Source organism: Buteo buteo, chromosome 5 (assembly GCF_964188355.1).
Source record: "Buteo buteo chromosome 5, bButBut1.hap1.1, whole genome shotgun sequence".
Classification (NCBI taxonomy): Eukaryota; Metazoa; Chordata; class Aves; order Accipitriformes; family Accipitridae; genus Buteo; species Buteo buteo.
Genome location: NC_134175.1, coordinates 4,627,239 through 4,642,883, shown reverse-complemented (window position 1 = coordinate 4,642,883; position 15,645 = coordinate 4,627,239). Strand labels below are relative to the sequence as shown.

Genomic DNA, 15,645 nt, shown 5'->3' with positions numbered 1-15,645 from the left:
GAAGGTGCTAGGAGGTGGTGTTCTTTCTCCTTGTCTGTGAATGCTCTGAGATCATCTGAGAGATGGTGCTGAAGTGGCAGGGGCTATTACTGCTCAGAAACTATCCTGCTAACTCTGCCAATGGCTGGTTATCACAACAGCAAATTGTTTCTCACTGTCTGGAAGGCAAGTCCAACTTGCCGCCACCTCCCCCTCTAAGAAGGCAAGTAATCAGAGGCACACCTTGGCACAAAGCTAAGAACTTTTTGTTGTTGTTCTGGGAATTCTAAGACAGAATTCATACAGATCTCTTGCTGTCCTGCCACCTTGTAAGACTTGCGGGGCATATTTCTTGTCCTGTGTTTAAGGGGATAATTCATTTTTATTTCCCTTCTAGGTAGGATTCTTCCTGCACAGTCGATCCTACTTAGCATCCAAAGGTAGGGAACTCCATCTTGTTGATGTGACAAATCTCTGTAACCACCCCGCAACTTAATTTTGGGCCGTGTTGTCCTCTCGGGGCGGTTTCACGTGGACCTCGTGCCATGCCTGCCACAGCTCGTAATGGAAACCAAATTTATACCGTGTCTCTCAAGTCTCTCTACATCACTAGACGGGAAAAGAGAAGGCTCTAGCCTGCCTTCTCAAGGTGTAGCTGGTCACAACAAGAGTCTGCCAAGGAGAGCAAGCGGCGGCTATTCCCGCATGGCAGTGCCCACGGGAATCCGGAGGGACCTGCACCCGCCCGGCAGGGTGCCCGTGCCCCCGGGGCTGGCGGGGTGCCCCCGGGGCTGGCGGAGAGCCCCGGGGCTGGCGGGGTGCCCCCGGGGCTGGCGGGGAGCCCCCGGACCGCCCCGCCGGGCTGGCGGCTCCTGGCGCGGCCGCGGCGCTGGCCCCGCCGTCCGTCGCTCAACCCCCTCTGCCCGCCGCCGCCGGCGCGGCGCTTGCAAGCGCCTCTGCTGCCGTTTAAATGGGCCAAGTTGGAGAAGCGGCGGCGGCGGAGGGAAATCTTGTTTGGTCAGAGTCTCTGAACTATACTGTGACTTGTGAGCACAGATCAATATATGTCTGGCCCGGCTCGGGGGGGGGGTGGGGGGGAGCCCGGCCCAGTAGCCCAACACAGCGAGGGATTTAGGGTCTGGGGGCAGTGGTGTAGGGAGCGCAAGCCCTGCGGTGGCAGGAGCTCGCGGGGATATAAATGTGTATGTCTGTGTGTCTCTGTGCGTGTGTGTGTGTATATATATATACACACATAGCTATATGTAATGTAATACCCTGTTTTTTAAAATTTCGTGCAGGAGTGGAAATTAAATACCAACTCGCAGTGATCATAAAGCCTCCGGTGGGAGCGGGGCGAGTCTGCACTTTGCAGGTGAAGGTGGGCGGCCCCCGGGAAACTTCTCCGCCCGGGTGGCTGGGAGCCCCGCGGGCAGAGCAGGCAGAGCCGGCACCGGCCGGGGGCTTCGTCCTCCCTGCGCCCGGCGGGCGCCGGCGGCGGAGGGGAGGGGATGGCGGAGTGGCGGCGGGGGCGCAGCGTTTAATTTTAATTATTGCATATAAATAAATAAACCAGGTGTCAGGTTAAAGGAAGGAAGGGGGGAGGAGGGTGAAAGGGGGCTGGGTGGGCGGCGGGGAACCCTCCAGCCTGGTGAAAAGGTGGGTCGATCTAGGGGAATCAATAAGCTTTGCTTTTTTTTTTTTTTTTTTTTTTTTTTTTAAAACCAAAATAATGTCTACGGCAGCAGAGACCTCTCCGAGATGTCAGGTATTAGTCCGGAGGGGCAGATCTGCGAGCCACACAGCAGCTCCCGGGTCTACGGTACATTAGCCTCTCCGTGGGAGAGGGATCCCAGACAGCTCTGCTGGGGAGCCAGCCCAGGAGATTTGTTAGCGGGCTGCTCCGGGGGATACCAGCCACCTCCGGCACCCGAGCGCCAAAGGTGCTTGTGTTGCTGCTGCTGCTGCTGCTGGCGCATTTCATCCAAACTCCAGCCAGAGCGGGGGCAAGTTGAACCGGAGACGTTAGAGCCACTGTGCTTTGGAGAGACGAGGGCGCACGGGGAGCGCAGCAGCACCATGCCTGCTATCAAGAAGGAGCGACTTGACAGGGAAGAGATGGCCCTGGCAGCTTTTAACCAGCCCATGGAAACCTTACCTGACTATCTCGCCCCTCTGGCCGCCGCTGCCATTCCGGTGGTAACCCCGCACCCGCCGGCTTACGACCAGATCTTTGCCCACCGCGCGTACCTGGGCTTCCACGAGACCCACCACCCCCACCCCCACCACCCCCACCACCCCCACCACCTCCCCGAGGACCTGATGCTGGAGAGGTTTTCCTCCATCCCGGATTTCCAGCCCTTCTTTGACAACGGAGAGCCTTGCATCGAGGTGGAGTGCGGGGAGAACAAGGCGCTGCTCTACATCAATAAGTTGTGCCAGGGGAGCAAAGGACCCTCTATCCGGTACCGGGGAGAGTGGCTCACCCCCAACGAGTTCCAGTTTGTCAGCGGCAGGGAGACGGCCAAGGACTGGAAGCGCAGCATCAGGCACAAAGGTAAAGGCGCTGCTCGCCACTCGGCTTGTGCCGGGGTCCCCACGCTGCTCTGTTCTGCCTTAGCATCCTCCCTCTCGCCCCCCATGCTTTGGGAGCAGGATCCCGGGGCGGGGGGGGGGGGGGGGGGAGGCTTACCGCCTATTAGCGTTCGCACGGGGGAGAGCTCAGGACCTGATCTCCTGTGGCCGTGCCCCCCCCCCCCCTTCTCCCCCACGCACCCCCGGTCCCTCTCTACCGGCTCCCCTCACCGAGCGCCCCGGTACGGGGCTCTCCGGAGAGCGGCGAAGTTTTCCGAGCGATTTAGGAACAGTTGCTTGGCGGGGGGGGGGGGAATATAAGGGGTGGGAGGTGAGGCGGCGGCGGCGGGGTGTGGGGGGGGCTCCTCTCTTCTGGAGAGAAGTTTCATTTCGCGCGGGCAGAGCTTTGAACAGCGGGCAAATTGCGGGGTGCGGGCTTAGCGCCCACGCCACTCCGCGCCCAGCGGCTCTTCTTTCTCCGCGGTGGCGGCGGGGCGCGGAGCCGCCCGTGCCTGCCGGCGGCGGCGGCGACGGCGGCGGCGGCGGCGGGCAGAGCCTCGGCGCCGCGGGGAGCGGCAGCGCGCAGCCCCGTCGCGCCGGGTGAGGACAGGCACCGGCGGGGTGGCGGGCGGGGCGGACGGGGAGGAGGAGGAGGAGGAGGAGGAGGAAGGGGGGGGGGGTGTTCCCCTCGCAGCTGGGTGGCGCGGGACCTCCGCGGCGCTGGCGGCTGCTGACGGGAGCCTGCCCTGCCTCCCTCCCCTCCCCTCCCGCCTGCGGTGCAGCCCGAGCCAGCGCCGCAGTCCCGGCACCGGGGCTGGCGCGGCGGAGCTGCTTGGTGCAGGCGGCAGGTGGAGAGCGGGGCCCCCCGGCTTGGCCCTGCGGGCCGGAGGAGCGGGGGCCGGGGGGAGAGCGGGGAGGGGAGCGGGGGGGGGGTTCCCGCGGGAGACCAGAGCCGATGCGCCACGTAATTAGGCGAGAGCTGGAGGTGTCAGCCCAGGGGTCTGAGGAGCTATTAGGAGGTGACTGACACCTCGCCTTGTTTATTGATCGCCAGAGAAAAGGGGACTAACTTCGGGGGCCGCGCTAATTGTCGTTACTCCACTCATCTCTTCTGTTTCTTTTATTACCGGGCTCCCGGCTGCCTTCGGGAAATCTCAATTCCTCTGGGGTGAGTCAGGAGGACCGAGGTGAAACGGACGGAGGAGCAGGGGGGGGAAGGCGCCGAGCGGGCTGCCCCGCTCGCACGGGCCGTCCCCCGGCGTGGGGCTGGCGGCGCCGGGCGGCGTGGGCAGCGCGGAGCCCGGCGTGGGCAGCGCGGAGCCCCGCGCGGGTAGGCGCAGGTTGCGCGGGCCGGCCGCTGCGCCCGGGCTCCGGCTGCGCCTCCTGGCCTCGGCTCTCTCCAGGCTGCCGGAGCGTTGGTACCGAGGTTAGGCAGGGGCTAAGGAGGGTTGCGCCGGCGTTCTTTTCCACGGTTATCTGCAGGGGAGAAAGTTCGATGAAGGGGCAGGCGGGGGTGGGGGGGGGTGGGTGCTGGTAGGCAGGCAAGCAGGCAAGGGGAGGGGTGTTTGTATGGAAGGAGACGCGTGCTTCTCTTCCCCCCCACCCCCCAATACTTTCCTTTTATAAAGGTGCTGATCCTTTTTCTTCTTCTTCTTTTTCTTCTCCTCTGCATCCAGGGAAAAGTTTGAAGACTCTTATGTCCAAAGGAATCTTACAGGTACATCCTCCAATCTGTGATTGCCCTGGGTGTCGAATTTCGTCTCCAGTGGTAAGATTATTGTTAAACTATGTGCTTTAGTTAAGACATCTCCCCTCTCCTCCGCCTCCTTCCCTTAAAAAAAAAATCCCTTTGCTTCCGTGATCATGAAACCGTGATCTCTGAGGGCTAGGAACTGTCAGTCATTGAGTCTTTGCCAGAGCACTGCTTGCACTGCGAGTGTACCTGCAGTCTAGTTAAAGGCTAGCAGAAGAGGAGTTTGCAAACAGAGCAGATGGGAAGAGCAGTGTTTGACCGAAAGGATGCAACACACAGCGTGATTGTATGGTTTTCAGGGGGAGCTGTCTATACGCAAACCATTCGGCAGCCTCTTCCCTAGTCTCATCGCTTCATTTTTGTGTATTGTGCAGAGGTGCAAAAGGGCTAAATAAAGCAAAGGGGAATTATAATCGCACCCACGTGTTAGAGTCAGAACGGCCACAGTTTACAAACCATTAGTGAATTTTTGTTAGATAAACTGAAGGAGGAACAAGCTCATCTTAAATGCTTACAACTTCTACAACATTCACATCATAGGTCACAGTTACAGCTTTTATAGGTCTTTCCTTCCCAACTTTGAAGTTCCTTGTGCTTTCTGCTGTCTGCCTTTATCCCGAGACTTTCAAAATCTCTATACAACATCAACATTTTCATGAAAAAGATGTTGGTGCTATAAATAAATCTGAATCTGAAATAAATACTGAAATCATAGTAAACTAAGGCATGAAAAACAGTTCATCATGTGTAAAAAGAACCATAAAATACCATAACATCTAAACGGGACGGCAAAGCTGTTGGTTTGTGGAACTAAAGCAGATCTTGGTCTCAGAAAAACACCATGACTTAAAACATTGTCAGTAGCACTGCGGAAACAGATGCAGCTGGAAATTTATCTCCTTTAATCCACTGAAATCAACCATTTTTTCTTTTATTGTTTCTTTGAGATCAAATGGACAATCTCTTTTCACGTGCAGTATCTTTATGATTCTGCACGACAGGCAGAATGGTGAATTTAAATTATTTCTGCTTAGTATGTATGTGCATGCGTGCTTATGTATACAAATATACACATTCACACGGGAAGGGGCTTAGAGCAATAATCAACAGTTACATAAATGAATGTGAAGATACCATCTCTGCGATGCGAGTCTCTTGCGTCTGTTTTGTGTAGCAGCGGTCCATAGCAAAGCAATAACTGCCCGTCGAGCTTACAAGTTAACAGTTATATTGCAGCATTGCCGTGGTATTTTAAACCCAGCAAACCAGATAGACTGAAACCTGGCTTTTCTGACGGACTCTTGTAGTTCCTCTGAGTTTACGGGGCAAACTCAGTAACGCAGGGTAATAAGCTTTCTCCAGTTTTGATTTTTGCCCATGCTTTAGCCAGCAGTCGTGTGGATCAGAGGCCAACAAGCAGTGATCTGCAGACCAAAGGGATATGCCACGGTTGCTGGTGGTGTTGAGAAGCGTTTGGCCAGATGACGCTGTCTACTGGTCGCTTTCTAGGTACCAAGTTGCATTAGGTGGTAGCCAAAATGACAATTGCGCTTTCCTAGCAGCAACGTTTTTAATACTTGCACGGGGATACTATGCGTTTACAGATGGGAAGGCAGCTTTGCGTGAAACAAGCGTCTTTTAAAATAGGACTGAATTTGAGAAGTTCAGACAGAGGAAAAGAGAGGTTGATACAGTTTTGGGAAAGGAGAAATAAATCCATCTGGACTTGCCTCCTACCGCTTCCCCAGCTGTATAAATTCGTTAGCGGGGGTTTTGATGTCAGAATTTGCACAGCAAGGACAAACCCCAATGAGAGCTTTCATCAGAACTCTGTTTCTCGGTGCTTGCTGCATTTTCTGTGCTGTAATTACAACATAGACCTGACCAAACGACAACTCCACATTTTGAACCTGAAATCTTTCGGTAGTGCCTTGTCATAGCTGCATGCACTACACATTGAAAAAACAGCTACACAAGAAAGAGGATTAAAAATCGGGCACAGTTTATCTTTCCCCATTTAGTGGTCACCTGTTTAAGCGCCACTGAGATCAGAGGGCTGTTTCTCCTCCAATGTAGACTGCTTTATATTTTATAGTGTAGGTAAGCAGAGGCTTGCAATGCCTGGGTCCTTGTGCTACCGCGTTATCACATGGGGGGGTACGGAGACGGGGAGCTGATCCTGTCAGCAGCTGGTTCTACTGATCCGAAATCAGTCCTTGGACAGCGGGCACAGGCCAGAAAAACTCAAGCATTGCCTTTGTAACGGGGCAAGCCAGCTGCTTGCAGGCATCTGCATCTCCCCCCATCTGCTAACTGCAGGCCGAGAAGGAAGCGCTCCAAGGACCCGGCCCGGCTCTTCCTTCGGGAAAGGTTACATCCAATTTATCGAGCCCTGCCAGCCTCGTCCAGTCAGCCTGGTAATGTCAGGGGGCTTTAATCAACAGCAGCGACTGTTCTGAGGCCCAGTCTGGGTCTCTTCGGGGGCTGGGGAGAGGAGGGGTTGATCTGGAAAGGAAATTGCATCGTGCCACAGAGCCGGGTTGGAAAACACGTCTGAGGAACCAGAGCGGAGCCTCGCACGACCCCCCCCCCCCGCAACCCCCTCCCCGTGCCTGACTCGTTACCAGCTGCTCCGGCTCCCCGCAATAAAACCGAACCCGGCGGGCGGGACGGCCCCAATCCCCAGCCCCTTTCCCCCCCCCCCGTCCCACCTCGGCGAGCACCGAAACAGCCGGGCAGCGGCCCCCGGCCCCCCCCCCCCTCCACCCCGGGGCTGGCGCCTCGCCTCCCCCGCCCCGGCCGCGGTGCCGGCGGTGCCGGGGGCGCCCCCGCGGCGGTCGGGGAAAGCGGCGCCCGGCTCCCGCCGAGCCCGGCTCCGCCGCCCCCCGCCGCCCCGTCGCAGCTCGTTTGCTGCAGCTGCAGACAGCGGCCGGCGCCGGGGCCAGCTCCGCCAACCGACCGCCGGTTTCCTGCGAGGCGGAGGAGGAGGAGGAGGAGGAGGAGGAGGAGGGGGGGGGAAGCAGCCGCGTCGCGCCGGCCGCCCTGGCGCCTCCTCCCCCGGGCAGCGGCCGCGGCCGCCCCCGCGCCGGCATCCATCAATCAGCGGCGGGGCCGCCGGGGAGCGGAGCGGGGAGCCGCTGCCGGCCGGGGGGGGAAGGCAGGGGGGATGCCGGAGGGCCCCCTCTGGGGTGCAGGGTCGTGCCGAGCTGGGGAGGGAGGGAGATGAAGGGAGGACCCCCGGGAATGGCGGGGGTGGGGGGGGTGCAGGAGGCTCCCTCTGGGGCTGGGGAGGGCATCTTCTGTGCCGCTTTGGGGGGGTGGAAGGGCAGAGTCGTCCTTCGCAGGGCGGGGGGGCAGTTAGTATGGGACAGGTTTTGGCGGGGAAGGGGTGCCTGCATGGTGGGGTGCTGGCTGCTGGGCTCCCCAGCTCTGCGGAGGGGGGGAATGGGGCACTGGGTGCTCACCCCACCCCATGCCCTTCTGCAGAGTGACGCTGCCTCCGATTTTCCTGTCCCATTGTCTTTGTACTAGCCTTTGCACCCCAGGTTTTTCACAGCTGGAGGGGAGAAATGCCACAGGTCTCAGTCCCTTCCATTTTTTGGAGGCACAGGATGCCAGGCGGTCAGCAAGTAAGTTGTCAGATGTGAACAGGGGTCTTCCCCCATGTTCGTACTTGTCAGTTCTGGGCAGACACGGTTCATCTCGTTTGGAGCCCCGGACGGATTCCGGTCTATTCTGGTGAAACCCATTCACTACAGGGTTCCCTCTGTCCCTGTCGAACTTCCCTCTGTGCTCCAAATACCACTCACGCGCTCTCTCCATCTCCACTTTCAAACCCGCAGCCGGGGCTGGTCTTGAAAGTGTGCTCACCAGCAGTGGTCTTCTTAGCCAGCGGGAGGGGGAAAGCTAATGGTCTTGAGAACAGCACTAAAATCTTTATTGCTAAACCAAAGTATCTTTGATTTGCAAAGTCCAGCATCACATATCCAGTATAACGGAGGAAGGGCATTTCTTACGATAGGTTAGCTTTGATTGTTTCCCTTATCAGACAGAGCGTGACCCGTACTGTGTTTTTATACTAGTCATGCTGCCTCTGAAAGTGCGTTAGGACTGGACATTGGCTGCTCCTCATCTTTTCTTGGACCAGGTGTCTGTTTGAATGGTAGCCCATGTTAGAGTATGGCGTTTGGGTCACAGGTAAAGAAGGAAAGGCGAGCTTTCAAAAAGCTATCATGATATGGCCGTATTCAAACAAAACAACAAAAAAAAGCATGTTAGAATTTTTTGGTTTTTACCCCATCTCCTTCGTCGCACGCCAAGACACGTGGTAATTGTGCATAACTTGGTCAATGACAACAGTAATTCATTTGCTTACCGGGGCTGTGTTTTGCTCCTGATTTGATTTATATGTGATTCTTTTTATTTGCTTCTTTTTGCTTTTCATCGTCATCGCTGTTGTTTTCTTTTGATGCCCCTGAGGTTAAGGCATTAGTCCAAGACCTTGTCAAGGACGGAAAAAGTAACTATCTGCTTACTTAGAAAAGAGAATGCCAGTAATCAGCAGAGTCTCTGTTATTTAGCTCTAAGATTTCTGAGCATTCTCCTGTCTCCCTGTTTCAGAGGTGCAGGGGTGGAAGGCAGCTCTGCATCTCCCCCAAATTGTGGCTTTGTGTGGGTTCTGGCTGCAGCTGCATTCATTGCCCTTCCCCAGTGATGCCCTCATGGCCACCGGGCTGCTCTGAAGTTTGCCTGGAAAGCCAGGAATCAGAGCTGCACGGGGTGGGAGAAAGGGAGGTCCCTGGGCTACTGAGTAGATCCCTGTGTTGTGGGATCCAAATTCAGAGGCTGGCCCAAAACGGGGAGTCTCCCACATGGGACATGAGTCTTCTAAGAGCACTTTCCTATGAGAAGAGGACTTTGCCTGCTGGAAAATTGAGTTGGCTGCCTGTAGAGGCAGGATTAAGTCTGAAATTTTACTTCTAACTGAATAGATTAGATTTAGGTTCCTTTCTGAGCTGCTGTGGACTTAAGGATTGGAGCTGGAGAATCTTGGGGTTTATGTGAAGGGGACTGTTTTCATAACTTTGCCTTCGTGTCTCTGGGGACTGCCTTATGAATGTGGAAAAAGCCCCTCTGTAAAGCAGACTTATAAACCTTTCTATCCCCCCAAGGTCTTTGGCACAGTCTGTTGATTTTTATTTGTGGTTTCATGCTGATTTGGATTGTTGCTTTTAATCCAGCACATTTTAGTTTAGGTTAGCATTTGTTGGAGTTTTCTGAGTTGGTTGGGTTTTTTTTGTTTCTTTGTGGGTTTTTTGCTCAGTTTTATTTTTTAGTGGACTTCACTCAGGTGATTTTTAGAGTGTGTGTGTTGCACTGCAAACTTGTGAGTTAAAGTTCAACGCTTAGCAAAAGTTTATTCAAAATCTGTCAGACACCACCTTTATAGAGAAACTGAAGATAAGGTACGTTGTGCTCTTAAATGGGGCAAGAGACTCGGGCATCCCATCCAGTACTGGGGAGAGGTGCAGAGCTTGAGTCCACAGCGTCAGCTTGCAAGGGTTTCTAATCTGAGGGAAGTGGGAACATGTCTGTCTCCTCTCAACAGAAGGGTCCCTAAAATCAAAGGCTGTTGGATCATACAGCACTTCAGAGGGGAAAACTGTCAGCTTGAAATGGGAATCAGTGTGGGTGTGAGAGGTGCTCCCGAATGTATTTTGCATTGGAAGTTAGTCCTAATGGTCCTCAAACTCAGCTCATGAACAGGGCACACTGCAATTGCCTGGTGATGTCCACTGTCAGAGATTTGGAAGATGGGTGTTACACCAATAAAATTACTATTATTTTACGCAGAGGCAGAACAAATCCAGATCAATGGCACTAAGAGTGCCAGCACAATACCGAAGGATTTAATTTTGTGGATTATTACATACCCTCTGGAAAGGAAAATATTAATTGGATTGCAGTCTTGTGAGTGAACAGCAGAGATGTATAAGCAGCTACGGCTTAGGAAAATAATTTTATCTCACAGTGGGTTTTAAGGAGTTCCAAATGGGGGAGGTTTGCTGTAGTGCAAGAGCTGTAGTGAAGATCTCTGCTGTTCCAGCGAGCAGTGTTGAGAAACTGAATGCAAAAGGTCTTGCATGATGGAAGGACAGAGGAAGATCCATCTGTGAGTTCAGTTTAGTGTTTGTGAGGTGTTTGTGAATAACGGGCCAAGCTAACCCTCCCTGAAAGAGGGTGAAAGAATATTTATGCCGAGGTTGGCACGTATGAGGGGTTCTGCTTGGAGTGGGCGTATTTCCTCCTGCTGGGATTCCATAAAGGCTGCAGAGGGGCTTTCCTTGTCCCACAGACTTCTGCGTGGTGTCGATTCCCTGGAAGAGCCAAGACAGTGTCGTTTCTGGCACTGTGGCGTTGTGTTCTCTGGTGGGCTCGGTTGTGGGAAGAGGCAGTTTCCGAGCCCTCAGCCCCGGTGGGAGTAAGTTTTACATGCTAAGTCAGCAGATGCAGGATGGGCTTTGCAGCTAGCGCTGCTTGCCTGGTGAATGGTACTGTACTCCATCAGGTCTAGAAAATCTACTGGTCTGAGGAAAAGAAAGTTAAGCATGGGAAGAAAGATAGATAAATAAATATATAGAAGCAGGGAAAGCAACATCATCTTGTTAGCGGTGTGTCAAGGGCAGCGTAAAGGTGACATAGGATAAGTAATTTTGCTGTCAAAATTATTTAGAGATGTCATTAAACTGCTTAAGGCTGTCTCTACTGCTTCAGGGCACGGACACCTGGTTTTAATTTGCAGTGGTCTATGTCCAAACTTGCTGGCCTTATTCAAAGGGATCAGTGCTAATTTGGAGCCTGGTGGCAAATGCCTTTAGTGAACATGGGATCTAAATGGCAGAGGTGACTAAAGGATCAGAATTAACTCTCTCATAAACTTTGTCATTTTTCTTTTTCTGAGGTTTAAAACTATCAACTAGTTCAAGTTTGCAGAGATGATGCACTCTTCAGATCGCTTGTTCTGGTTTAGTTATGGGACAGGGAGAACAGAGAAGCAGTTTCCTGCTGGCTCTAGACTTTGGAAAAGAGATCTGCTCTGTTTTTAATGAAGAAACGCTCAGTCACAATTTTATGCTTGCAAAATCACTTTGTTTTGTCTATATTTTTTTTTCCTTTTTCTATCTTTGTTTGTTTGTTTTTTGTGGTCTTTTGTTTGGGTTTGTTTTTTTTGTTTTTGTTTTTGTTTTTTTTCCTTCTGCATTGTCTTACTCTGTTTCTCTTATGCACAGTCTATTTCCTTTATCTAGAAAACGTCTTGCTGCACAGCAGATTCTTGTTTGGCATCTATGTCCTCTTCTCTCCCTTCTTCCTTCTTATATTGAAATGCATCATCTTCTCTTACTCAACAGCTGAAGAATCACCATTCTCACCATTTCAGGTTTTTTTTCTGTTTAGAGATGCCCACGTTCCTCACTTCTGGTAGATGTCAGTGAAAAACTCATTATAGGGCTCTGTGTCCCCAGGTTGTGTTTTCCAATTGAGGGCAATGAAAGACATCTCCTGAAGAGTTATTTACTGTTGCAGGGATCATGTGCAGTTTCGTAAATAAAACGAGAACATCTTTAGCACCTCTGCTTTACTCTCATACTGCTCTTGTGTGAAGGTAAATCTCCTGTATGTACCACCTCCACTGTTGGAGCTATGCATTTCCTTTTTTTTTTATTTTTGGCTCTGTTATTTTAACAAAACCAGGGAGAACAGAGAGGAAATTACACATTCCCCTGGGTCATAAATATAATCTGATACAGGATTTTCATGTGACATGTCTGAGGACAAGGAGGGATGGATGGAGGGAATTCCCAAGCATGGAAAGAAAGGTTCTCGCTCATTTATTTTACCTCTAGTCAATGTGGGACTTTTAGCTTTTACTGATTTAACTTTATTTTGCACATGCATACAAAGCCACAGAATCTGGGAATACCGTCAAGCCCAAATTTGCCCTCTTCTTTGATTACCTGTACAAAAAAAATCCTGCACATCAAATCCCTCATTTTAAGACGTCAAGATAGCTTCAATCGGTATGCAAAGTAGGCTTTTTAAATCTTTCATATCTTCAGCTAGAAGGAAACTTGCGCCAGCGTTTGCCAACAAGCCAGGTCGTTGGAGGGAGTCTCACCTTGGTGGAATGCGTACAGACGTCAGCGGAGGCGGTCGTCCCCATGGCTGCCGTACTGTGACATTAGATTAGGGGCTCATACAAACAGCCTTACTTTTTTCAGTGGGGCGCTTGCCAGAGGAAGGTGTTCTTCATCTGCATGTGTGCTGCTGCAGCAGCTTTTGCTGGTAGAGATGTCCTGTGTATTCGGCTAAAGTTGCTGTGTTTAGCAGCACACATCCAGAGCTCAGCTCTTTGAAAGTGATGGAGGGACAGTGCCGTGGAGCAAGAGGCCTTGTTGTGCCTCAGTGCAAATTGAAGGCAGTTGCCTGTGGGCGAGTTCTGCACTGATGCTCACTCATATTAAAAAACCCTGTGCCTTGATGTGGCCTTTTGTTTTATCACATTGTAAAATGGAAAAAAAAAAAGACTTCGTAGTAAGGTTTAATCAACATTCTGAAAGTAACAGCATCTTCTGTCTTAAGATGTAAGATGATGGGCAGTACTCATTATTTCTTGCATTGTGCTAATCGATTAGGAAGGTAGAACTTTTTTGAATGGTTTCCAGAGAATTAAGAAGCAGGAAAACTTGAGACCTTTTGGTAATAGAAGCCTTTTGGTCTAGAAGATATATCTTCTGAATAATGAAGACACTGCAACAAAGTAGTGTGTTTGCTTGTAGTTGATTTCCAGTTTAGTGCTGGGAGGTATGATTGCTTCAGGTAATTTAAAAAGCAGCTCTGGGATTTTAAACAGCTTCAGTTAACTTTGACCTCTTAATCACCGCAGCTTCTTAGTATAAAACTTTTTCCTTTTGAGAGTAAGCAGACCACTTTACCAGACTAGTTTGCTGTCTATGAGTGTCTTACCCCTAGGAGCTTGTATTTATCACCAAGTCTCTGGGGCCTTGCTAATTCAGAGTTATGAGTAGATTCCACTCCAATGGTAGCTGCTGTTCTGCCTATCTCTACCCATCAAATTGCAAAAACTCCCTTGTAACCCCATCCTTTCTTTTTATCTGGAGATGAATGTGATAGGTGGTACTCAGCTCTGTTGAAGCTGCTTTTGCTGTGTTGCTAGGGTAACCGGAGATAGCCCCTGAAGACGGGAAAGGGCAAGCATTCCTTTCTGCTACAGTCTGGAGCATCAGTGATTGAATGAGATTAGATAGAATTAGATAATCCTGAAATTCACAGTGATTTGATGCCAGACCTTTATGAAATAAGTAAAAGTACCAGCCCTTATAGTAAAAATGAATTCTTTTAGATCAATAACTTTTCCCACCATTCGTCACAGCTGTGATTCTTGAGATCTCTTTTTCTGTGACATGGGGTGAACCACACAAACATACCTTTTTTTTTTTTTTTTTCCCCAGAGGGGACTATGATATCAATTCCTCTTTTATTTCCCCCTTGTGATTCACCCACTTAACCGTAAAGTACACTTACAAAGGAAGGCACTACAAGATTCTTCAGTGATGGTTCAGTGAACTAGAGTTTACAATAGTAGTGTTACTTAAAAATTGTGCGCCATCAGTCTTAAGTATTACAGTGTTTTAGGGTCAGTTGAAAAAAAAAAAAGACAGAAAATAAGTTGTATATTGTGAACGGCTGGGTAGTTTTTTGTTCCTTATGTGTTCAATGCCTAAAACTGTTGGGACCTCATCCACGCCTGGCATGTTCCTGCTTAGCTGCAATAGGATTGATAATATCATCTTCTGATCTAAAGTAAATGTGGGTTGAAATAAGCATGGCAGTGTGAATGCGGGATTGGACTTTGATCACAATCAGTCTAGATTTACATCAGTTTAACTCTGTTGACTTCTTTTTCATCTTTAGACTGGCATGGCTTGCATCAAAATTTAGTGTGCATCAGAGGACACCTAGCAGACCATGGAAAATTTGGTGTGTTCTGGCCCTCAAGCAGTTTTGCTTGTTATCAGGCTAAATTGGCTCTTTCAGAGCAGAGGGCTGATTTATTTATTTTTTTGGTGGCGGTGCTGTCCTTCAGGTGCAGCTCCAAACACCACAGCTGATGTTTTTGCAGGCGTAGTGGACAGTATGGGGCTCAAAGTAGTCAAGCAGCAGCCCGTCCAGAATGAGAATGGCAGCCTGCGTGCTCCTTATAAGGATGCTTTTAATCCCAAATAAAAATGTAGTACATTTTGTCTGGGGTTTTTTAATCCCCAAATTAACAATGTGATTCCTTAAAACATTTTTGGCTTGAAATTAATGAGCTGGTAGTTCAGGGCTGGAAGTCTGTTGATCTGCACCTGTTTGCATCAGCAATGTGGATCTGGTTTTTTCAAGTCTCACCTTGCTGTGATGGATTTCTCAGAAATAAGTTCGGTAAAAGTAATTCTATGAAGCTGCACTTGATGATAATCGTCCTGCATATCCTGGCTCTGTGCACTTGTGGAGTAGAGTAGTGAATGCTGTGGGCTGGCAGTCAGGTGTGTGGGCCTCTGCCCTTTTCCCTGCTGAGGGTAACCCACATTGCTTTCTCCAATCTTTGTTTTCAAATGCAGCTTCTTATTTGGGTTGTTGAACTTGGCTTACCCAGAAACATACTTTCTCAGGGCCCACGTGCCTTTTATCCCCTTTCACATCAGGAATCTGTGCAGCGTTTTGTACCCTTGCACGCCCTTTGGAAACATAAGCACTAACCTTTCCGTGATTCAGCTTCCCCATATACAGGCTGGGGAGAGCACCTCTGGTGCTGCATATGGAAATGGAAATATTTAGATTTATGGGTTAAAAGGGCAAGAGACCACTGTTACCATCAAGACTTAAGTTCTTGCACTATAATAAGCAAAAGAACTTCCCCAAACTAGTTCCTGTTTATGGTGGCTTATCTTTGTACTTTTCTTTTTAAGGAAAGCATCCAATCTTGATTAAATGTCCTGGTCCTGTCCTGCATTGACCCTAGTAAATTGTTTCAGTGGGTAACTACTCTCACTTTTTAGGAAATGATGATGATATTGCTTATTTGAATTTGTTCAGTGTCACATTCCTACCACTTGGTCTCCTAACAGCTTTGTATGTCCACGTTATTGATATGGCTAGGGCATTGCCCATGATAAACCTCTTCACCTGATTCCCACCCTGACTCTCACGCCCTTTTCAGAGTCACTTTTTCCTGGGTTAATATTTCCTGCTTTCAAAATGCCAACTTCACCGACTAGCCC

The 15,645-nt window shown here is 50.7% G+C and overlaps 1 protein-coding gene across 6 annotated transcripts in view; it reads left to right on the top strand.

Moving 5' to 3' along the window:
• Nucleotides 1-1,007: 1,007 nt before the first annotated feature.
• Nucleotides 1,008-15,645, top strand: part of SAMD11 (sterile alpha motif domain containing 11) — a 123,861-nt gene continuing 109,223 nt past the window's right edge. For 2 of the 6 annotated variants that reach the window (XR_012650329.1, XM_075027295.1), the window contains exons 1-2: nt 1,722-2,533; nt 4,227-4,318. Coding sequence is in view for 5 of the 6 variants with exons in the window: in XM_075027295.1 (XP_074883396.1) it covers nt 1,738-2,533; nt 4,227-4,318 (888 nt within the window). In the remaining variant the exon portion in view is untranslated. Of the gene's footprint in view, nt 1,026-1,277; nt 1,352-1,721; nt 2,534-3,475; nt 3,719-4,226; nt 4,319-7,899; nt 7,933-15,645 lie in introns of those variants that run through there. The other 4 variants (XM_075027292.1, XM_075027293.1, XM_075027296.1 and 1 more) reach the window with 4 other exon arrangements.